Source organism: Notamacropus eugenii, chromosome 2, assembly GCF_028372415.1.
Source record: "Notamacropus eugenii isolate mMacEug1 chromosome 2, mMacEug1.pri_v2, whole genome shotgun sequence".
Classification (NCBI taxonomy): domain Eukaryota; kingdom Metazoa; phylum Chordata; class Mammalia; order Diprotodontia; family Macropodidae; genus Notamacropus; species Notamacropus eugenii.
The window spans coordinates 200526936-200550288 of record NC_092873.1 but is presented as its reverse complement, the minus strand read 5'-3'; the positions used below and the strand labels follow the sequence as shown (position 1 = coordinate 200550288).

The window sequence follows — 23353 nt, the reverse complement described above, 5'->3', positions numbered from 1 at the left end:
GAAAGACCATTTTATATGTGATTTACAGTTTGTATCTGTGGAAAGGGCACCCAAACTGATAAAATTACAGATTCTTGGAGAATAGAAATGTATTGCTTTATGTAACAGTTATCATTATTTATCATGTTTACGATATCTATAATGATCAATTTATTAAATATATCACTTTATATAAGTTATGTATTATTTTAATATTTAATAGAGGCCTTTTAAGATATAAACAATCTTTATTTTGCCTGCCTCTAGTTTGGATTTTCTCATTAGGGCACACTTGTGTGTATTTTTGTTGTTGTTCAGTCGTATCTGTTTGTGACCCCATTTGGGTTTTTTTTGGCAAAGATGCTGGAGTGGTTTGTCATTTCCTTGCCCAGCTCATTTTCAAATGAGGAAATTGAGGTAAACAGAGTTAAGTAATTTGCCTAGGGTCACAGGTCTAGTCACTATCTGAGGCCAGATTTGAACTCAGAAAGATATCTTCATGACTTCAGAACTGGCATTGTATCTAATGCACCAATTCATTGCTATAAATAAATATCTAAATACATGTATGTGTATGTATGCATGTATGTAATATGTACATGTGTAGGTATATATACTTGATGAATAAAAAATATTAAATATAATGAAGCTTGATTTAAATATTATCATACCATTTGTTCATTTGGTAAATATTTATTTAACAATCTCTATATCCATAGCGCTATGCTAGGTTATTTAAAGAATCATGTTTGTCCTTTGATGCGAAGAAGACCATGCCATCAGAGAAATGATGACATGACTTGCACTTGACTTTGTTTTGAGTGAGGGAGGGCTGTGCAGGTCACCAGCCTCACTGCTCCAGAGTCATCTGAATCCAGTGACCAGATATTCATCAGGATGACTGGAGATGACCCAGGATGCACTGGGAGATCTTGGGGCCTTTAGGCCAAGGTCATTGCAGGTACTCACTTAGGGTGAGGCAACACCCATTCATTGAATAAGCCTGTTTAAGATTTAAAGAATACTAAAAAGATAAAGGTCATACACTTACAGAATCACATATTTAGATCATGAGCCCCAATCTCCTTATTTTACAGATGAGGAAATCGAGGTATATTAAATGACTTGCTTCAAGGCCACTCTAACAGTAAGTGGGACAATCAGGCTCTGAATTCAAATCTTCTTTTTCCAAATTCACTATTCTTTCCTTTGTGCCATCCTGAATCTCTTCTCATTAGAAAATCAAAAATTGCTCCAAGAAATATCCATCCATCCTCTAACAATTGTGGAGGATGAAATTTTATATGTAAAATAGTAATTAAATGTCCCTCCAAATGCAGTTGTATATAAGAGAATAAAAAAAATGTTGACCTCCTTAACATACATCTTTCTTTTTAAATTAAGAAGCAACAAGGAGATTTGTCATTCCCCTCCCCCTCCCCTCCCCAATATCTGTTATCTGTGAAAACAAGCATATTTGATTCAAGTCATATGTGAAAATGTTAATTCATCACAGACTTCTTACACTGCATGTGAGCCACTTTAATTGTCAGAGCAGTTTTGCTGAATTTTGTTTTATTACTGTGGCATGATAAAGAAAAATAAATAGTCCTGGGAAGTTCAAGAAAAATCAGAGCTGCATTATTAAATTATGAATCTATAATCACATCTCAGTTTGTATTTACAGGAATTAATGCTAATGACTAAGGGCTTAGAAATACACATCAAAGAACCCTCCCCAGGTTGCCCCCAAATCTCCAAAGTTTCTAGCTAGAACATCCTGATCCCCCTTGGGCTCGAAGTGACCCCAAACAAGAATGATCTTTTTCCTTCCAAGCACATGCAAGCTGAATTTATCCTAATTTCTCTTCTTCATGCTTCTCTAGAATCTATAACGGTAGCTTTGTGTGAGACAGTCCAGGTCTGTGGCAGGTGTCTCTTTTGTGTCTCACCCTTTCCCCCATACTCCTGCTAGACTTCAGACCTGCATGTTTAGTCATCTTCCCCACCCCAGACCTGTTGACCACTGTCCTTGTTCTACTGTTCTCTGATCAGAAAGATCCTTTGATATCTGGCCTCCAAAGATTTCTCCCAGTTTCCACCCTCATTTAAGGCATTCAACAAAAATTTGGCACCTATTGTGTGCAGACCACTCTGCTAGGTGCTGTAAGATATGCAAAGTTTAGATAAGGGATAGTTGCTGAACTCACAGAATCTACAGACTTCTTAGATGGATAAGACACAAACACAAATAGCTGTGATATACAATATTAAATAATATTAGTAAAATAAAAAACTTTCATTAGAAAGTTGCAAAACAAAGTGCTGTGTGAAGTCCAAGAGGAAAGGTCATTGCCAATAGGAAAATCAGGAAAGATGACTCCATGGAGGAGTGGCGTTTGAACTGGGTAGTTCCAGCATGTGGAGATCTTTGAATGCTTTGAGAAGGGACTTGAACTTTATCTATGCTGGGAAAAGTGGATGGCTTTGATTGCTGGAAGTTGAGTATGCAAAGGTATACTTTCTCACTCTTGACCTAGTCTCTCTGTCTAGCTTGATTTTTCTGATTGTAAATACACTAGATGTATAGAATATGTATTATCTGTATTGTCATCCATAAAATGAGAAAATGGAGGTTTATAGTAGTTAAAATGACTTGCCCTGCTAGTTAAGTGTTAATGGAAGGACTCATTTCAGTAGGTTGCAGAGATAAGACTTAAACCTGGTTTTGTGTCAGGAACTCTAGTAATGAGGTTCATATGGTTAATATCAATTGATAGATATAGTCTCAATACAGTTCTTTTTAAAAGCATTTAAATGTCGTTAGAGCAATTGAAATTTCTATTGATAATGGTCCTAATAGATGAATATTAACATGCAGCTGCCATGGAAACTATCTAACGGATAATTATCCTATTACGCATTATATTTAAGATAATAAAGGAGCCATAGCTATTCCTGACAGCTTTTATTCTTCCCTCTGGATCCTTGCTTTTTCCTTTGGGACTGTTTGTGCTTCCCTAATTGCTATATGCAAGGAAATGGGAGGAAATTGAAATTTCCCAGGCAGAATAGAGAACTCAGTTTTCTAGGGTATGGGCAGGAGAAGGGGTGATATGGCTCACTCTGTGTAATTTGACCCTCTTCTTCTGCCTACTTTTTGTGGTGTATCACAAGGACCTCATCAGGAGAGTAGAATGAAGGTTTCTAACCACCACTGCCCATCTCTGAACATTGATTAGATTTATTACCAATATTCTTCTCTTCCTTAAATTAACAATTATCTTCTATTTATTTATTTGTGTAAATGTTGTAAACGGATCTCCCCCCGACCCCTCCCATGTAACTTCCAAAAAGGCTTGGATTGCTTTTCATCTAGTCTGCTTCCCCAGTTTCTTTTACATTTTTTATTCTGACTTGATTTTTTAAAAAAAGTATTTTTTTTTGCTTTTTTATAAACTATTTTTAATTTTCAGCATTCATTTCCATAAGTTTTAAATTTTCTCTACCTCCCTCTTTACCCCGCTCCCCAAGATAGCATGTAATCAAATGTAAGCTCTATATATGCATTTTTATTAAACATGTTTTCACATTAGTCATGTTGTATAGAGGAATTAGAACGAATGGAACGAACCATGAGAAAGAAAAGAACAAAACAAAAAAAACAGCAGACAGTATACTTTAATCTGCATTCAGACTCCATATTTCTTTTTCTGGATGTGGATGGCATTTCCTTCATGAGTCTTTTGGAGTTGTTTTAAGTCCTTGCATTGCTGAGAAGAGCTAACTCTATCAAAGTCAGTCATTGTACAATATGGCTGTTAGTGCATACAATGTTCTCCTGGTTCTGCTCACTTCACTTAGCATCAGTTCATGTAAGTCTTTAAATATTCTTCTGAAGTCTGCCTGCTCATCGTTTCTTATAGCACAATAGTATTCTATTCCATTCATACACCACAACCTGTTCAGCCATTTCCCAACTGATGGGCATCCCCTTGATTTCCAGGTTTTGGCCATGACAAAAAGAGCTGCTATAAATATTTTTGTACATGTGAGTCCTTTTCTCATTTTTATAATCTCTGGGATCCAGCCTTAGAAGTGATATCCTGGGTTAAAGGGGATTTACATTTTTACAGCTCTTTGGGAATAGTTCCAAATTGTTCTTCAGAATGGTTGGATCAGTTTCTACTCTTAGCTATTACCAAGTAGTTTTGATGATTGCTGCTTTATGATACAATTTAAGATCTGGTACGGCTAGGCCACTTTCCCTAGCATTTCTTTTCATTATTTCCTTTGATGGTCTGGGAAAAAAATATTTATCTTTTGTTTTGCATAACCGTAATTTCAGAATATAGCCTCTAACCAACACCTCAACTGAGTATGACCAGAAATACAACTCCACTTCCACATTTTCACCTCTTCAGTTAAGTACATTTTCTAATCACTTCTTTGAGGCTTAGCTTCAGACAGATTCCTTCAGTGAGGCAAACTCCTTTCAACTAAGTATACTTGAGCCCTAGGTAAGCCAAAGAGTGCTTGAGGCAGTAAGACGTTAAGGAATGGCAGGAACTAGTTGTAACAGTAAGCACCCCATCCTACACAGGGGAGGCTTACTATCACAGGTTCTTAGATCTGCATTCAAAAAAGAAAAGCAACTTTCAAGCTGTTAACAATCACTTTAATCACGTAAATGTATCATTCCTTTAACCAAGCACATATATCATTCACCTAGTTCAGGGGAGGCAGCACCCTGAACTTCAGAGAAATCAAAGATCAACAGACATGGCTTCTTCTGCCTGAATTCAAGACAGTTCAGCTGTCTGACCATAGTTACCAGAGGGAAGCACTGACATCTGGGTTTTCAAAGTGGGGGGACCTCCTTCAAGAGGCTTCCCAGAGCGCTCCTCTGGCACTCACACCTTCTTACATAAACTAGGTCCCAAAGTAAAACCTCACCCTCAGGGTATTTATACACTTTTAGAAACAGGGGGCAGAACGCTCTGACCCAGAGCCTCAACTAGAAAAAACAAAAGGTACTTGAGACCCTCCTAAAAACAACTCCCCCAGTCCAGTCAAGCTTCCCACAGTGGGCAGGCCCATCCACGGGTGGGAAGATCCTCCTGCATCACATTATTCAATCAGAGGCACTAATTTGAATTCCTTTCCTGGAGTTGAGGGGCTTTCCACCCCCAAAGTCTCCGACACTTGGAACATCATGGATCTGGCCACCCTTCCTCTGGTTCAGTCCTTATGGCAGGCTTTCTTGGCAAAGATCCTGGGCCGGCTTGCCATTCTCCAGTTCCTTTTACGGAGGAGATAATAAGTAGAATTTGTTAAACTCCTACTCCGTCTCCAGCCTTGTGCTCGAGGCTGGGAATGGATACCAAGGAAGGAGAAGGAGCGCACAGTCTGCCAGGTTACGGTCCTATCCTCATGTTAGCCAAGGGAGGTCACTACGAGGAAATGGAGGTTCAGTCCTCTGCCCGAGGGCAGGCCGCGGGCTCAGAATTCGAACCCAGGTTTTTCTCAGGGTCAGTGTCACAGGATGTAATGAGTCAGAGCAGGAAATAGGTTTCCGACTGCAGTCTTCAGTTGGGAGGTGCGGAGCCTGCCCGCCTTGGGGTGCGGGGGCTCACACGGCGCGGGGTGGGGAGAGGGCTTCCCCACGGTCACGTGGTTCAGACTGCCCGCGCAGGGAAGAAGGCAGCGAGGGCGATGCTCGAGCCAGCGAAGCCTCCGCCGGGGGTGCGGAGGGTGGGTCGAGACCGCGGGTCCTCGAGGGTCGCGATCCAATCTTACCCGCCCGGCGGCCGGTCACCCCGCAGCAGCCCCTCAGGCCTCCCGCTCCGCCCAGCGGATTATGTAAGGGCCGCCGGCCCCGCCTCACCGCGCCCCGCCCCTGCCGGCCTCCGAGGGGCGGAGGACGGAGAAGGAGGCGGAGAGAAGCGGCAGCCGCCGCCACCGCCGCCAACTTCGGACCGAGCTGCGCAGCCTGGCCGCGGGAAGCCGGGCCCCCCGATTCTTAGTGTCCTGGAACGGGCCATGGCAGCCGGCGCCCCGCCCCTGAACCCGACCCCGACCCGGGCTGCGGCCCCGCAGCTGCAGCTGCCGCTCCCGGCCCGACGCTGAGCCGCCGAGCCGCCCAGCCGCCCCTCGTCTGCCGCCGCCGCCGCCGCCGCGGCTCCGGCTTCTGCTCCTACGCCTTTTCCGCACAAGTTTCCGCCTCCTCGAGGAGCCGCCGAGGAAGGATCAGCGAGGGCCCGACGGCCCGCGGTCCCTGGCCAGCCGGCCATGTGGGGGCGATTCCTGTCCCTGGAGCCCGGCGGCCCCGGCGGAGTCCGCAGCTACCCCACGGGTAAGTAGCGAGCGGCCGGGAACGGCCAGGCCCGGGCCCGGGGCGCCCGGCGCGGCTGCCTGCCCGGCCCCAGCCCGGCCCGGGGAGTGCCCCCGCCCGCTCTTGCTCTCGCTGCTCCCCGGTCCTCTCCATCCCCGCTTCTCCTCCGCCTCTCCTCCTGTCGGCCTGAGGCTGCACGAGTGACATCTGGCGGGGCCCCTGGACGCGCTCTGCTCTCCCCCATCCCCCGGGGCCGGCGCCCCCGCCCCAGCCCCTGCTCCCCTAAATCTCCAGACGCCTCCCCTCCCCCGCAGCCCCCCAATTGGCAGCTTGGCAGGACCTCCTGCCGGTTCAGGCTCTGCCTTTGTTGCCCCTCTTCGCCGCATTCTGGGTTGTGGAGTAGATTTAAAAACGATCCTTCCCCAAGAAGCATTTGCGGAACGGAGAGGAGTTGGGGTGCCCCCATCCCCCCGCCTGGAAGCGGGGGAAGGGCTCCATTCTGGGGCTGCTGCAGTGCGGAGGGGGGCGGGAAATGCAGTTCATGGTGTGTCTATTGGTGGGTGTGTTTCGTTTTTTTGTTGGGGGGAACGGCAGAAAGACCCCCAGGATTCCCCAGCCGCCCCCAGCAAGAGGAAGTCAGGTCTCCCCGGCGCGGTGGGGAGGCGGGTGCTCTCCGCTTCCACTCCGGTGGCCGGGAACGGGCCCGGGCGGTAATGAGAGCCTCCTTCTGTCAGGAGGAGGCAGCCAGAAAAAACCGCTATGTGGAGGGTTGGTTTGCGAGGCGGGCGAGGCGGGCGCGGCGGCCCCGGTGCGAGCGCAGCAGGGCTCGGGGAAGCCCGGCCGAGAACTCCGCTGTTCCTTCGCCCCTTCTCCTCGCGCCCCAGGCGTTCTCCGGGAGGGCCCGGCCCGCGGCTAAGCCGAGCATCTCCCGGGTGGGGAGGAAGGGAGCGCTGTACCTGGCGTGCTCTTGCAGGCACTGCTAGGGGACCGCAGAGGTTCAGGGTTACCCCTCCTTTCTAATTGTGTCATTTGTGACATTGACTTTAGTGGGATCCGAGTTGGAGTTAGCCACCCGAAAAGTCTCTTGTGGCCGTCTACATTTGGGCAGGAGTCAAGAGATGACTTGGGTCCCGGGTTTCTGCATAGAAGGGGTTTGTGGTCTTGCCCACTGCAGGTGGGCGTCTGCAAGAAAATTTCAAGCTTATGTTTACAAAACAAAGCCTGAAATATTTGCCTCATTTTGTAAAATGCCAGGACTAAAGCCAATGTCAGTTACATCCGGAATGGCTGTTCAATCAGAACTTCAAATAAAGTTACATCAGAAATTTGGGGTGTGGTTTTTTTTTTTGGACAAACATATGTGAGTATTAATACTAGGAGAAGAGTTTTGCAAACAGTACATGCTTTTAGTGTTTTGGACATTCATTTTCAAATAATTGTCTGAAACATCCAGAAGCCTTAGATTTGTTGATTTTAACAGACGAACTATATGAATGAAATACTTATTTTACAGAAGTTGACGTTTTTTGTAGATTGTAGTTGAGATTCCTGCAGTTTTTTTCCAACAATTATAATCTTTTGAAATGTATTAGTATTAGAGTGTTAGAGAAGACTGGTTAGTCTGTAAATAGTGAGGATAGTTATTAATTGCAAGTTTCCTTCTGGAGTCTCATGCCATCTGGTATGCTTTTTATAACCTCATCACTTGGGGAGAAAAGAGGTTTTTTGTTTGTTGTATGTGCTTAGTTTCATAGAGGTATTGTGTCCATTTAAAAATGTTTTCTACCAGAGAATTGCTAGGGTAAAAGGGTAAGAGGGTGATGCATTTTATGAGATGTGAGAGAAGAAAGGAAGTGACTGATTTTAGTGATGACATTTTGAAATCCCATCACGTTGTACCAGCCCTTGCCATGGCAAAGATAGATTATAATGAATGAATAGCAGTTAACTCGTATTTATATAGGTTGTCCTAAAACTGCATTATGATTTTTGGGACTTAAAACACTTTCCTCAGCACAGTGCTGAAATGGGTTGTCCAAATATTGTTTTCCCCCATTTTACAAATGAGGGAACTAATGATGATTTAACTAAATGTAAATGTTTTAACTTTGGCAAAAGTATTTTTTTTTACTTCTGGGTTTGAATTGATGTGCCTGCAAACTAGACTGTTCCTTAATTTTGCTGGGAAAACATACTAGCTCTTAGAAAATCTAGACTGTGATATAAGATAATGTAGAAAATATCTTTGAATAAGTAATAATGTGATTGTGTGTTTTTTCACTTTTCATTCAGTCTTCTATTAAGAGGAAAATTTTTAACATCTTTATGACTTTTTTTGTTTTTTAAGAATAAAACATGGCTTTAAAAATAGGAGTGGCTGATGAAAGTCAAGGTACTGATACAATATTGATACATGTAGGCAATTTTTAGTACTGACACTTCGGAGCATATGTCTGTTTTAAAAAAAAAATGTTTTAAAAACAAACTTTAAAACTGTCCTCCAAATAGGATTTTATTACAGCATATCAGTTATTAGTGTCTTTACTTTTGATTGCCACCAGCCAGGCTAAGTAATAACTATGAAAGTAAGAAAGAATAAGGTAAAAGAGATTGAGGAAGATGAAAATGAAAAAAAGGCCATTCTGGTGGGAAATTTTAGATTACTGTCTAAAATTGCTTCAGGTACCATTTTAAAGTGTCAGTGGTATGTTAGGTTGTCCAAACTCATTTTGTAATGTTAGATTAATATTGACTGTTAAGGTACTTTTCTTTACCAGTTTCTCTCTGTCTCTCTCTCATATACATACATACAGACATATACACACATCACTAGTAAAAATGCTGAAGTGAAGTACTTGATTCAGTTAGAATTTTAGCATTTTAGTAGCATAGTGATGTTTAGGTTGCTGTTGTGTCGAAAATTTTTAGATAGATTTTTAATTATCACTCATCCTTGATGTCTCAATCTGTTTCTCATCCTTTGCAATTCTTATCATAGAGAGCATTTAGTCCAGGCAGTTCCCAAACTTTTTGGTCTAAGGACTCTTTTGCAAATTATTATTTTAAAAATAAATTTTTATTTATGTGTTTGTTTTTTTACATAGTCGTAGTTTCCTCTAGTACCTCTCTCCCTGCCCTTCCAGATAGCCATCCCATGTAACAAATGAACAAAAAAAAAAAAAAAAGAAAGAAAAAGGGGGAAAGAAATCACCATAACTGTGAAAAGTCAGAAAATATTTGCTGTGTAAAACACTTAATGGACCTTCCACGTCTGCACACCTTTATATTCTCAAAAATCAAGAAACTCAAAGAGCTTTTTGTTTATGTGAGTTGTATCTATCAATATTTTATTCAAAATTAAAGCTGATACATTAAAATATTTATTAATTTATTTAAAAATAATAAAACCCATGTCATGTTAATATAAATTGCATTTTTTATGAAAAATAACTTTTCCAAAACAAAAAAAATGAAGAATGGCATTGTTGTACATATTTTTGCAATTGACCTTATTGTCTGGTTTAATAGAAGACAGTTGAATTCTTTTTTTTGGTTAAAGTTTTGGTTAAAATACATGAAGAAAAATCCAGCCACATATATATGTAGTTGGAAAAGGGAGGAATATTTAAATAGGTAATTACTGTCTTAGTATTATTATAAAATAGTTTTATCTCATAGGTCTCAATAGTTTTGAGACTCTTGAAGGAGTCTCAGGGATCCACAGGAATTTGGAGACCAATCTTTGAAAACTGCTGATCTTGTCCGAACCCCTCATTTATAGATGAGGAAACTGAGACCCCAGGAAGATAAACGGACTTACCCAAGGTGTCATAGGTAACCGGTACTATAGTTGAAATTTGGAACGAACTTCTTCTGATCCCATATATTTTTTTTTTTTTTTGCCTACATCCTAGTTCATTTATTTCTATTTATAAATCCTCCATAGATGATCCACCCAATGTGCTAGGGAGAGGTCGACCCTTGTGATAAAAATTGTCTTCTACTTATATACTATTTAGGCTGCCTGTATTTTATCTTATTCTTTCTGGGAGCCTGATCTACTCTCTGTTTTCTAATTATATGTATTATTGATGAAGTCATTTTCATTCACAAGATATCATTGGTAACATCCTACAGCATCTATTGCTTTGTGTATATAGGGATGGGGACAGGGACTGTGATTTCATTAGTATGGTAAACTCTCAGGTAAGGAAATTCCCTCTGTCATTGAAATTTGGCACTTTTTCTATACCTTGCAGTCTTGTCCAAAGTCCTAAAACTAGCTTACTCCCCACAGTCTTACTGCCTCTCTTCTTAGACCTGCTATGTGTCTTTCCATTTGTTCTTTAGTTTACTTGCAGTTTTGATTGTTCTGAGATTATCTGGTCCTGTGACTCCTGGCTATAATACATCTCCAGGAAAATATTGGTGTTAAGGAAATTATTTTTGGTGGCAGTGACCATTTTGTTGTCATTGTAAGCATAGTTCATTTTCTTAAATTCACTCCATGTTGGTATCTTTGGCCTACTGGGTTATTGCTGTAGCTGATCTTTGATTTGCCTTCCTTAAGCTATCCATAGTAATGACTATGAGTCTGGGAAATAAGTACTTTTAATCCACTTGGTTTTTCCCTTATGGATAGTTAAGACCTGTCTCTTATACAATACTGTGGATTTCACTAACAAGGTTTTGTAGTATGCAGTGACTTGTCCTAATTTATATGACTGGAGATGACCCAGGAGGCCACGGAGACGCTGGACCTTTAAGGCTTTTTCAGATTTTCACTTTGAGTGAGGTAAGGTCCATTAAGTGAATAGGTCTCTTTTAGAAGTGAGTCAAGGGATGGACCCTTTAATTAGAAAAAACAAAAAAGCTGGGAAGGGAAGACCCTCAGGGTTGCTGTTCGAAAGAGAAACTGTTACCATTGATGTTCACTCTAAGCCTGGACCACTTACTGTGGTCCAATCTGTGAGCTTCAGAGTGAACTGGATTTAAGATTTTGTGAAACAAGAAAGGAAGGAGAGAAAGAAGGAAGGAGGAAAAAAGAAAGAAAAAGAAATCTAGACAGTTAAACCCCAAGTTAACCTTCTGAACATCAAAAATATACTTTCCTTTGGAGAGGAGAGAGAGGGAGAGGGAGATGAGAGGATGAGCTGAGTTACCCGACTGGTTGGGTCCCCATTCAGGAATGTTGGTCTACTCACAGGTTGAGTTTGTTATTTGTTTTCAGAGAGAACCGTCTTCCAAAATACTGATGTACACCTTAAATGAGTATTTGTTTTTTCTTTCTCTCTTTGTTTTACACTTCAGCTGGTGCCAATCCTTATTGGATCATTGAACAGTTACCTCTGTTGTTGGATTTGTAATTATTTTCTCTAATTTCATATTATGTGAGTTCTCTTTTGCTAGATCCTCATCCAGATCACCCCTTCTAACAATAAGTGCCACAAAGCGTATCTATCCTTCATGCCTGGAATACTCTTCCTCCTCATACCTACCTATTGGCTTCCTTTAAGTCCCAATTAAAACCCCATCTTCTACTGGAAGCCTTTCCTAACCCTTCTTAATTCTAGTACCTTCTCTCTGTTACTTCCTATTTATCTTGTATAGCTTGTTTGTGTGAATTTGTTTGCTTATTTTCTATCCTTATTAGATTGTGAGTTTCTTAAGGGTAGGGGCTGTTTTTTGTCTCTTTTTGTATCCCCACGGCTTAGCCCTCCCTAGCACCTAGTAGGTATTTAATAAACATTTTTTTGACTGATTTAATGACTGACTGATTTCTGGGAAGGAATCTTGTCTGAGAACTTTCAAGGCTGCATTTTGTTTGTCAGATTGTTTCACAAAATCGGTTGACAGTGAGCTGTTATTTATAGTCCTATTAGTTGTGTAATATCTTGAAGAGCCTGTCCATTTCATTCCTAATTTTCATTAAGGACAAGCTAGATATATTGCATATACCTTTCGCAAAGCAATTTTAAAGAAATGAGAAAGTAGCCATTTGTGTAGGTGGTAGCTAATGTTCTGTGTTTTTTTTTTTTGCGTGTGTTATTTTGGTAAAAGTGGTATCCATTATTTTTTCCTTTCTTTTAGAATTTTTCTCTCGGGGATGTTGGAAATCGGTCCCTGAGTACCTTGAAAATTATGTAACCTCTAACAGGAATAGAATAAGCTCCTTGAGTGCTAGTGACTTGTCTGACTTTTGTTTTGGTGTTTCCAATGTGTAGCTTATTTCATGTAAATGTTTTAATTCTTTGTGTATTGAGTTAGATCCAGCAGTGTTTCCTTTTTATTAATTGCTTTTGCTGTTTCTTCACATAGTAGTCCATTCTATGTCATGACAATAAAGACCTAATGAAGTGGTTCCATAATCAAAATGTAAGAGTAGAGTGGAATAAAATACTGCAAATCTCTTTCTTGTCTGTTGTCCTGCTTCCAGTTTTATTTAGAAATAATCTCCAGTAGAGCCTATGATCTGGCTTCATTATATTTTATTATAAGTTCTTAGAAGGCTCATTTCCATCCCTACTGCTTTTCAGTGTTTTGTGGAAAAATAACTGCCAGTAGTCTTATGTTGTTCTTTGGATAGTGTTTTATAAATGCGGTTGTACTTTGGATTGGTGTTTTCCTTGGCTGCCATATTCTTCTGGTTGTCAAGATCATCATGTATTTTAGTTAACTAACATTGCCTTTTCAGTCTCCTTGTTGTGTTAAACAATCTAAAGAAAAGGAGAGAGTCAATGTCTCTACTTTTGTCCTTTTGTCTTTTTTTTGAATTGATAGTTTTGTTTAAACAGGTCTTTTTAAAGCTATAGTATTTCCATGCAGTATCTTTCAAGTTTCTTCTAATTTGGTATTTACTTTGACCTTTGATCTGACTGTACAGAGACCACAGATTCTGAATGAGTGCTACATCTGTAGCCAGTTTTAAGTTAAGACAAATTCTTTTCTAATATGTGTCTAACATGTTCTCATCTTTGGTTTTTTAAAAACTTGGTGATATTCATTATATGTATATATATAAATGTAAGGCCTTGCTTTTTTTTTTTTTTGCACATTTGAGTAATTATGAAACTCCTTTATTCTCTTCTTATGGGAAAACCTGTGACATATTCTACTTACTTGCAACTTCTTTATCTTATGGTTTTCCTTAGAGTAAGGATGTCAGTGAATGTGATTTAATTCTTCTGGTGATATTTTGGCTTGTTGTCATTGTACAGAAAGTACATGTTGGGACTGGCTTTTGGTAGATAGTCTAAGAAATATGCAATTCTTAGCACTGTCTGCCCCCTTTCTGCCATTATGTCACTACTATTTTGGAAACTGGAGGAAGCTGCATAGGGCTGAATACTTGGCATTTTCAGTAAATTATGTCTTTGTTGAAATCAGTAAGTAATTTGTACAGTTTTCATCTCTGTGCTTTCAAGGAGTGGTTATCTATATATGCAGTAGCTTTGTTCTTTAATATTCTGTTATTTAAAAGAAATGGGGTGTGTTGCCTGGTGGATTAGCTCTGTAGCCAGGATGACCTTGGGAAGAGTATGACCACTGACATATATTGGCTCTGAGGCCCTGGGCAGGTCAGTTAGTTTTCTAGTATGCCAGACAACTCAGCAAGACTTTCAGAGAAGGAGCAGACCTGCATTGGTAGAGGAAGTTTCCCTACTGCGTACTTACCTATATTAATGAAACCATAGGGCCATAGATATATATACATTCAGTACCTTTTCCTAATAAGTAAGAGTTTAAAATTATTCTTTTTGTTACTGAAAGTACTTGGTAATTGCTGTATTTTATGTCAACTTTTTAAAGTTATGAAAGCAAATATGTAACCTTTCAAAAAAGGAATCCTTTCATTTTAAGTTTGAATTATCTTAAATTTTGGTCTATATGTTTTTATAACGATAAGTAGGATTAAAGGAAGAACCATCTCCTCTCATTTCAGTGCCCCTTCCACTGCTATGCAGGTACTTTCTGAAGAGATTACATTTAATTTATGACTTTAATTACATAACCAACTTTAGTTATTTAATCTCTTAAATGACCACTTTACTCTAATACTAAAACTGTTTCAAGATCTAACATCTGTTCCAAGAGGGCCAAAATAATATGGTACAAAAAAACTGATTTGAAGCCAAGTACTATGATTGACTTACTAGCACCCAGTTTTTAAATCCACCAGTTTTTTCTTAATGTCTATCTAGTTGATGTATAAATGTAAGCAGTGTAGTGATATCATAATTACAGAAGTGATAACTAGAGTGATTACATCATAGAATAAGCTCCTCTGCTATGGTTCTAAATTAGAGGGGCCCAAAGGTGCTATGGTAACAATAAAGTGTAACTTAGTTTAGCCTAAGCAGGGATAATTGCATATGTTCTTTCATGGTGGGGGTTAGGGGGTGGGGGTAGTGGGTGTCAAAGTCCATCCTATTCTGGAAAAGCTATTAGTAATTGGAATTCAGCAACTTTCTTGGCTTGAATAATGGAAGGTATGTGAATCTGTTGAAACAAGGCAATAAATGGTGAGTTGATGTCTCTTTTATTAGTATATTGTGAATATAAAGGTACAGGAAAATCATACAGTGTGGTAATTTTCCTGATTATGATTTCACTAAAGACTAGAGGTTCTTAACATTTTTTGGAGTCCTTTGGCAGTCTGGTGAAGCCTATGGACACTTTTAAATGCATAAAATAAAATCTATAGGGTTACAAAGGAAACCAGTTCTATTGAAATACAATTATAAAACTAAGCACTAAAAGTTTATGAATCTCAAGTTAAGGATCCCTCTGTATAGCGAAAGTGAGAAATATGTAAGACATATTAAGATTAAAAAATATGAATATAAAGAATACTTAAAATCATGACAAACTTATCATTTCTTTATTGTTGTTATTCTGATTACAGTTAAATGCTTTTCATAATTTATACTTGGCAAGATACAACTTTAAAACCATGTGATATTAAAATTTGTTTTAGAGGGGTCACTTTAATTTGAGGAATGGAGAATGATTTTAAGAAGAAATGTTTTATGAATGCATTTGAACTCTTTTACATATCTGAACTCTGAACCTGGACATGTAAAATTTTTTATTTTATTTTTAACATGACATTCATTTCTGCATCCTTTCCCCCTCCTCGTCATCTCTTGTAATAAAGATAAGAAAGAAAGAAGAAAAAAAATTCAGTGGTATTAACCAGTATATCAGTTGAGTTTAAATATGCAGTGTTCCATATCCATAGTCCCCAGTCTTTGCAAAGCATGGAGGGAGATACATTTTTGTCCTGTTGTCTTCAGGATATAGCTTGGTCATTATAATAATACCGCTTTCAGATTACTTTTTAAAAAACAAATTCTTTCTACTTTGTATTCACTGAATTTTTTTTATTCTGCCAGTTTGTCTGTATCAGTTCATGTCTATCCATGCTTTCTGTCAAAATATAAATATAAATTCATTGTCAATTATGCAGCCGTAATGTTCTATTCCCCTCACTCTTCTCATCTGGCAATAAATGATGTGTATTATTTAATGCAGAGAACATCAGATGACATCTTTATATGATCTGATACAGAGTTAAGTCAGCAGAATCAGTAAAATAATGTGCACAATGATGACAATGAAAACAAATACCCCAAAAAACCTGAATGATAAAATTGAGTTTTTGGCCGCATCTAAGACCATCTCCAGTGGTCCTGATCTGTACCTTGACACCACACTCAGATGGCTCTTGAGGAGAGAGTGAGGCTAGTGAATTTGCAGTCTTGTCTCACTTTAAATCCAGTTCACTTGCAAGTCATGATAATCACCTTCCTGAAGGACAGACAACAACAGAAACAGTTTGGCCCCAAAGAAAAGATCTGAGAAAACATCTGTACTTTTTCTCTCTCCTCTTCATCTCTTCCTTTACAGAGGTAGGGAACTATGAGTGACTATGATGGTAAGACTCTTTTTTGGTGTTTTATTGAACTATATTTTTCTTCTCTTTTTTATTTATTATTAAAAATGGCTGTGGGGTAGAGGTAGTATATGTATATATATATATATGTGTATATATATATATATATATATATATATATATATATAGAACTATAGATGATACAAAGAATATCGATAAAAATTTAAAAATTGTTTCCTGTTCGTATACCATAATTTGTTACAGTTTGCTTTACTTTTTTATGCTCCCTTGTGTGAGGTGAGGGTAAGAATTTTGCCCATGTATCTATTGCTTACTTTCATTGAACAGGTTTTTTTTTGTTTGTTTGTTTGTAATTTTGTTGTACGAATATACTAGATTTGTCTGATGGGACTTAAACATGTTAGTCTGTTTTCATTTAAGAATCTGCCTAATAAAAGTAGAAAGCACTGGCATTCAAATAAGAGGACCTGGATTCAGATGCCAACTCTGATAATTTACTTCTTCCTCTGTGACTTTGGGCAAGTCACTTGAACTCCTAATGAGAGAGTTGGAATAGACAGACTCTGAGGTCTCTTCCGAAGTACTGGATCTTTGATTTTGTGAGTAATAAGAATTAGTCATTACAGTGAACCTGTTGACTGTACTCTTACTGTAAAAGTTAAGCCTTTGCTTCATTCCTTTTGAGTAGTACTTATAAAATATATTTATCTTTATCTGTGTATCTATCTGTATATTTTTTCATATGACCTAGATTTCCCCACGTTCCCCTTCAAGAGAGCCATTCCTTTTTATGAAGACTTTTTTTTTTTTTAAATTCAGCAAAACAGATGAATACAATGAAAAGGTATGAAAATATCTGTAACATATACTCATGCATTTCCTTCTTTTTCCAAGATCTCTTTAAAGGAGTAAGGGGAGATATCTTAAATCTTCTCATTGAAGCCAAGCCTTGTACTTTGTAATTTAGTATCGCCAATTTCTGATCGTTGGTGGTGTTTTTTCATTTGTATTGTTGTGGTTATTATGAATTTGTTTTCTTGGTTCTGCTTACCTCATTATCTAATTGCTCATATAAGTCTCCATAGTTCTCTGTATTCGTTATATTTTTTTCTTATAGCATAGTAATATTCCATTACTTTTCATAGTTATGTGTTGAAGATGAATTTCTAACCAAATAAGGGATAAATACATTTAAAAATGATAAAACATTTTTGATCACATGAAATTGAAAAGTTTTGCATAAATAAAATGATTGCATCTAGGATAAAAATCTAGGAAGTGTCTGATTGGGGGGGAAATCTATATCAAATTTCTCAGATAATGGTTTTTATCCAAGGAATGCAGGTAACAGACAGAAATATTTAAGTCCAGAAGTTATTCCCCAGTAGAGAAGTAATCAAAGAATAAGAACAAATAGTTCTCCAAGGAAGAATTGCAATCTTATTAACAGCCATGTGAAGGAATATTCCAATAGTAAATGTAAATCAGAACAATTTCACCATACAGCAAGCAACTTGACACACATCGACAGAAAATGGAAATTATAAATGTTGGAGGTGATATAAAAAACTTGCACATTAATAGATTGTATTAGATATGTGAATTAGAATAAGCATTTAGAAATTGTGCAAATAGTGGCTAAAAATGTCCATAACCTTTGACTCAGAAATTCCTTTGCTAACATATACTTCAAGGAGGTCGTTGACAAAAAGAAAGGTTTTATATACAACAAAATATTTAAATAGCTATACTTTTTGTGGTAGCAAAGAGCTAGAAACAAAGTAATTGTCTATCAGTTGGGGAATAGGTAAACAAACTGTCTTATAAATGTAATGAAATTTTGTTGTGTTGTTTTTAGCTAAAGTAGTCTTTATCCCAGATTTAATATATCTTGTTTTAAGATTTTCATTGAATTGTCAAGTTTCTTCCCATGAAATTGAGAACATTGGAATTAAGGCTGAAGATTGTTCTTTTTATCTCTTCTTTGGCCGTTTATTTACTTGTAGTAGGAAGTGAATGAATGACTGACTGAATGAATAAAGCAAAAAAGCTCCAAGTACCGTGGATACAATAAAAAAGCAAGATAGAAGCTCACATTCTATTGAGGGAAATGATATTTCTGTGTCAGAGGTGTCACACTTGTGCGGAGTCTGCAAAACTCCCAAGCGCAAAAACAAAATAACAGTACAACATAGAAGATGTTAATTTGTGATTTTCTAAATCGGCATGCACGCCTGCAGTTTGAGTTTGACACTGTGAGGCCTACAACACTCTGGAGTGCAGCCAGAACCAGATTAAAATGTAGTTGGGAAATATGTAACAAAATAAATAGAAATATAGCCTCTAGGCATCCTTATATATGGTATAGTGGCCCCCTTTCTATTTGAGTGTGATGCTATAGCTCTCTACTTCCTGTATTTGTTGGGGGAGGGCAGGTAAATTTTCATAAATCCATAAATATGGATGTGAAAGGCTTAGGCTGATCTAATAGCTGTCTACATAGTGATTACAATGAACAAAATATGGGGTTTTTGTTTCTGTAAGTGTACTTGTTGGCTTGATGTTGGTAACTTTATCCTAGTTGAATCAATACTCTTTGCCCTTGCTACCAAGTAGCTAAATTTCTTATTCATGAACTAGAATAGGATAACCTGATATTTTTTCTTTCCTGGCAGCTACCTCCTGGCTAGAACATGACCTCCCTTCTGGCTCTTACCCTAGTCGTCATTCCCCTAATTACAGTAGTCCTGGAGAAGGCACTATTACTGCTTATGCCTAAATAAGAGCATGCTCTCTCTCTCTCTCTCTCTCTCTCTCTCTCTCTCTCTCTCTCTCTCTCTCTCTCTCTCTCTCTCTCTCTCTCTCTTTGTCTCTCTCTGTCTCTGTCTCTGTGTCTCTGACTCTCTCTGTCTCTGTCTCTCTCTCGGCTTTAGGTTCTATGTTGGAAGTACACAAGCATGGGCTGGCATGCTTTCTCCTCTTTTTCTTTGCTTTCCCTCCCATCCTCTTCCTGTTCTAGTGTTTTTTATACTCTTCCCTCATATTTCACATCTTTCTGTTTAGAAAATATGTTTTTAGATATTCTTTTTTAAATGAATGCTAGGCAGCTATTATTTAGGCCAGTAGGGATAGTAAGTTGTGAAGGTTTAAGTAGAAAGAGTTGCTGCAAGACTGGGAGATTGTACATGTGACTGAGAGAGAATAATGGGGTCAGAATTGTATGACAGATGTTTGCCAGAGAGAATTTTTATGATTAAGTGTAAGTAAGAGATGAAAAGGAGAAAAATGAAGCATGTGAATGTGGACACTTGTAGCCACAGGTGCTCAAACTGTAAGTCATGAGGGCTGGAAGGGAGGGTACAGGAACTCCAAGCCTGGAATTCCCTGCATGGGCCCTCTGGAGAAGAATTCATGGACTCAAGCATTGTTGAGGTCAAAGTAAAGATTTATTACACTGGGGCAAGAGTTCTTAGGGAACCTGCAACCTTAGAGGGGTACAGGTAAAGTTTATATAGTATATTCTGTAGTGAAGCATGTGTCAAATACGCTCAGTAAGTGATTCAGGGCAGGACTAGGGAGTGGTTAGTTCTTAAAGGAACATGCACTTTTGGTATCTACTGCACAGGTATTTTCCCAGAGTTCATTGGGAAATAGCCCAAGGGGGAGCTACATGGAGGTGTGGGTTTAGGCCTGAAACATCACTAAGTCAAGTAATGATGAGGGCTGACTGAGAAATACCCAGGCTGCTCTCATCAATGTCTTGTTAGACAAAGTAAATGTAAGGGAGTATATGTATGTCTAAGTCTAGGATACATAGGATTGGTCAGTGAGTAGTAATTGTCGTTATGACCCAGTATAGCCCCTTCAGCCATTACGCAGCTGGTTCAGACTAATAAGTTCTATAGGTACAGCTGCCTGATGTATCAGGAAGGGAGATAACGGTTGTTGCTGGGGCAGGCTGTGTCCTTGGGCTAGGGAGAAAATTGCCTGGGATAGTGTTTTGAGGCTAGGGAGAAATATGATTTTAAAGAGAAATGAATTGGGGTCCAAGCACATGCACCCAAGCACCCCATCATTAGGAACTCCCTCCCATCGTCAGTGCTGGTATAACTTAAAATCTTAGATAGTTTCTTGGGACATCTGAGAATTTAAGTGGTCCATGGTCATAGCTGTTATGTGTCAGAAGCAGGACTTGAACCCAGATCTGCTTGAGTCCAAGGACTCACCTACTCATTAAGCAATAATGCCTCTCTCCATGTTGTCTCCACCATTAGATTGTAAGCTCCTTGAGCATAGGGACTGTCTTTTGCCTCTTTTAGTGTTCCTTAGCACGGTGCCTGGCAGATAGTAGATGGTTAATAAAGGTTAATTTATTTTTATTTATTGATTGTTGATTGAGATACTATATGTTTTAGTTCACATTTTGGAAACTACTTTTTGATAGTTACTTCTCCGCCTTTCCCTTCAATTTTAAATCCATTTCCTCTTTCTTCAATGGAAATAGAGAAATAGATGTCTCCATTTGATATATTTGATTTGCTATAATCATTGACAGTACTTGAAAACTATGTAGTGAGCCTCAACTTTATTCAGTAGTTATTTTAAAAAAATTTAAATCTAGCCATGTTATTTTATCTTAAATTCTCATATTAATTTTCTTCGTCCTCAGAGAAAGTCGGAGAACTATCAAGTAATCAGTGATCTATAAATTAACATCAGAGTTCTGCTGGACAATTAAGAGAGACCTCTTGGTTTTTGAGTGAAATCTTTTATAAAATTAAGACTCCTTTAGTAATGGTGTTGATTGCTTTTCTTGTACTCCCCTCCACCCAAGATGTGATTTCCCAAAATGGAGGATATATAAACTAGCTTCTGCCTTAAAGAGAGTGCTTAAGAAAATAGTGAAAATTAACATGCAACATATTAACAGAGCATCCTGTCATTTTCCTCCTCCTTTTGGGTCCATTTGTCTTTTTTAGAAAATTGAAGCATTAGAAAAAATTTGAAACTTTGATTTAAACTTTAAACCCCCCCAAAAAGCATTGTTATACATATAGCAAGATTACAAAAAATATATGAAACTATAAATCTCCTTTTAGTATCTGTTTTTTAAAAAAAGCGTATGATAAATTTTACATATTACTTTCAAAACAGTCTCATTTGTCTATCATTCCTTCTTATGTCCATTCCTCACATGCCTTTTTCCATGTTTGTAAACTCTTCTTCCTACTTATCCCAGTCGTAAGAAATCATAAATTCTATCCCCTTCTTCCTTTTTTATGCTAATATATTCCTCTTACTGTTCTTTCTCTTTTCCCTTTTTAATTTTAAAAATAGAACCAGTCCTCCCCTAGAGATCCTTTGTTTTTCTTGTTTAACTTATCCAATACCCTTTCAAGACATTAAGGTTCTAAAGTGGGCATTTTTTTCTTTCCCTCCATTTGAATTCTAGCATTACATCCTCATATGCAGTTTTTAATTGCTTAAATAATTTTACTTGTCTAGGTTTCTTTAGACTCATGTTTTATTTCAAGATTCTTTACTCAGCCCTATTTTTTGCTTCAGAAATACTTAATTGTTATCTCATTAAAGGTTTGATTTTTCCCCACCTTGGATTATACTCAGATTTATAGGGTAAGTTATTCTTAGTTGTAAGTCTTATCTTAGTTGACTCTTGGAATATTGTATTCTAAGCTCTCTTCTCATTTAATAGTAGCTGTCAGGTCTAGTGTAATGCTAACTGTGGTCCCTTGGTACTTGAACCATTTCTTTCTGAATGCTTGTAGTATTTTCTCTTTGACATGGGAGCTCTCCATTTTGGATATGACATTCCAGAGACTTCCTTTTGGGACTCCTTTCAGGAGGTAAGCAGTGGATTATTTATATTTCTTACTTGGTCCTCTAGTTCAAATCTGGGGAGTTTCATTATGGTTTTTTGAAATATATAGTATCTTTTTTTATCATGATTGTTTTTTTAATCATGATTTTCAGGGAGTCCAATGATTTTAAAATTATTTCTCCTTGACCTGTTTTTCATGTTTTTTAAAAACATCAATTTATATGTTTTGTTTTTTTCAAGTCTTTTAATTTTTTGCTGTTCCATGGAATCATTGTTTTCTGTGGTTTCTTCTAAGTTTTAGGGAGTCCATTTTCTAAATAATGTTTACCACTTTCTTTTCTAAACTATTCTCCTTTTAGTTCTTTTCTCTAGAGCTTTTAATTTTTTTCCTCTTGCTTTATTTGTTCTAGATATGTATGTAGTCCTTGTGAAAAATCAGTGCTTGCCTTTGAGTTTCTGCTTGTAGTTATCAGCTAATCTTTCTGGTGATCTTGGATACTGGTTGGTGATTCTTGGAATGATTCATCTCTCTAGCTTTTGTTCCTGAATTGGGGCTTTGGTTCCAGGGTCTGCCTCGTTCTGTACTTTTTTTTTTTTTGATGGAAGTGGTTGTGGTAGTGGGTGGTGATGGTGATTGGCTCTGTTTGGTCTCAGTCACCTTCATAACTATGCTGGCTTCCATCTCCTAGGGTTAGGAAACCCCTCCCCTTCTGCGCCCTCCACTTCCCCAGCACCCAAGTCTTAAGTTCACATTGTTAGGTCATTCCAGTTCTCTGTAATCACAGGACAGTGTTCATAACCTCACGGTACCCTGGTCCTGAAATTTCTCCATCTGAATGATAACAGCCCTAAGCTGGTCTTAGTATTTGTCCTATTTACAGTGACTTAAGCTTTCCATTTTAGACAGGGTGTTTTTTTTAAATAATATTTTTTCCCCAATTTTATGTAAAAACAATTTTTAACATTCATTTAAAAAAAAAAACATTATCTCCCCTCTTATTCCCTCCCCCAGGTGGCAGACAATTTGATATAGGTTCTACATGTGCAGTCATAACAAAACACTTTCATATTGGTCATGTTGCAAAAGAAAACACAGCAAAAAAAAAAAAAAACTAAAAAAAGTGGAAAATAGTATGCTTCAATGTGCATTGAGATTCCATCAGTTCTTTCCCTGGAGGTAAATATCATTCTTCATCATGAATCCTTTGGAATTGTCTTAGATCATTGTATTGCTGAGATTAGCTAAGTTTATTCACAGTTGATCATCATACAGTATTGCTGTTAC

The 23353-nt window shown here is 38.3% G+C and overlaps 1 protein-coding gene across 4 annotated transcripts in view; it reads left to right on the top strand.

The window, feature by feature from the left end:
• The window catches only part of CEP85L (centrosomal protein 85 like), a 205696-nt gene that overhangs the window by 37310 nt on the left and 145033 nt on the right, over positions 1–23353 (top strand). Inside the window, exon 1 of one of the 4 annotated variants that reach the window (XM_072643151.1) lies at positions 6117–6334. The exons of 1 other annotated variant lie outside the window; for it this stretch is intronic. In XM_072643151.1, the coding sequence (XP_072499252.1) occupies positions 6271–6334 (64 nt within the window). In that variant the 5' untranslated portion in view covers positions 6117–6270. Of the gene's footprint in view, positions 1–6116; positions 6335–14625; positions 14836–23353 lie in introns of those variants that run through there. 2 more of the 4 variants (XM_072643147.1, XM_072643148.1) reach the window with 2 other exon arrangements.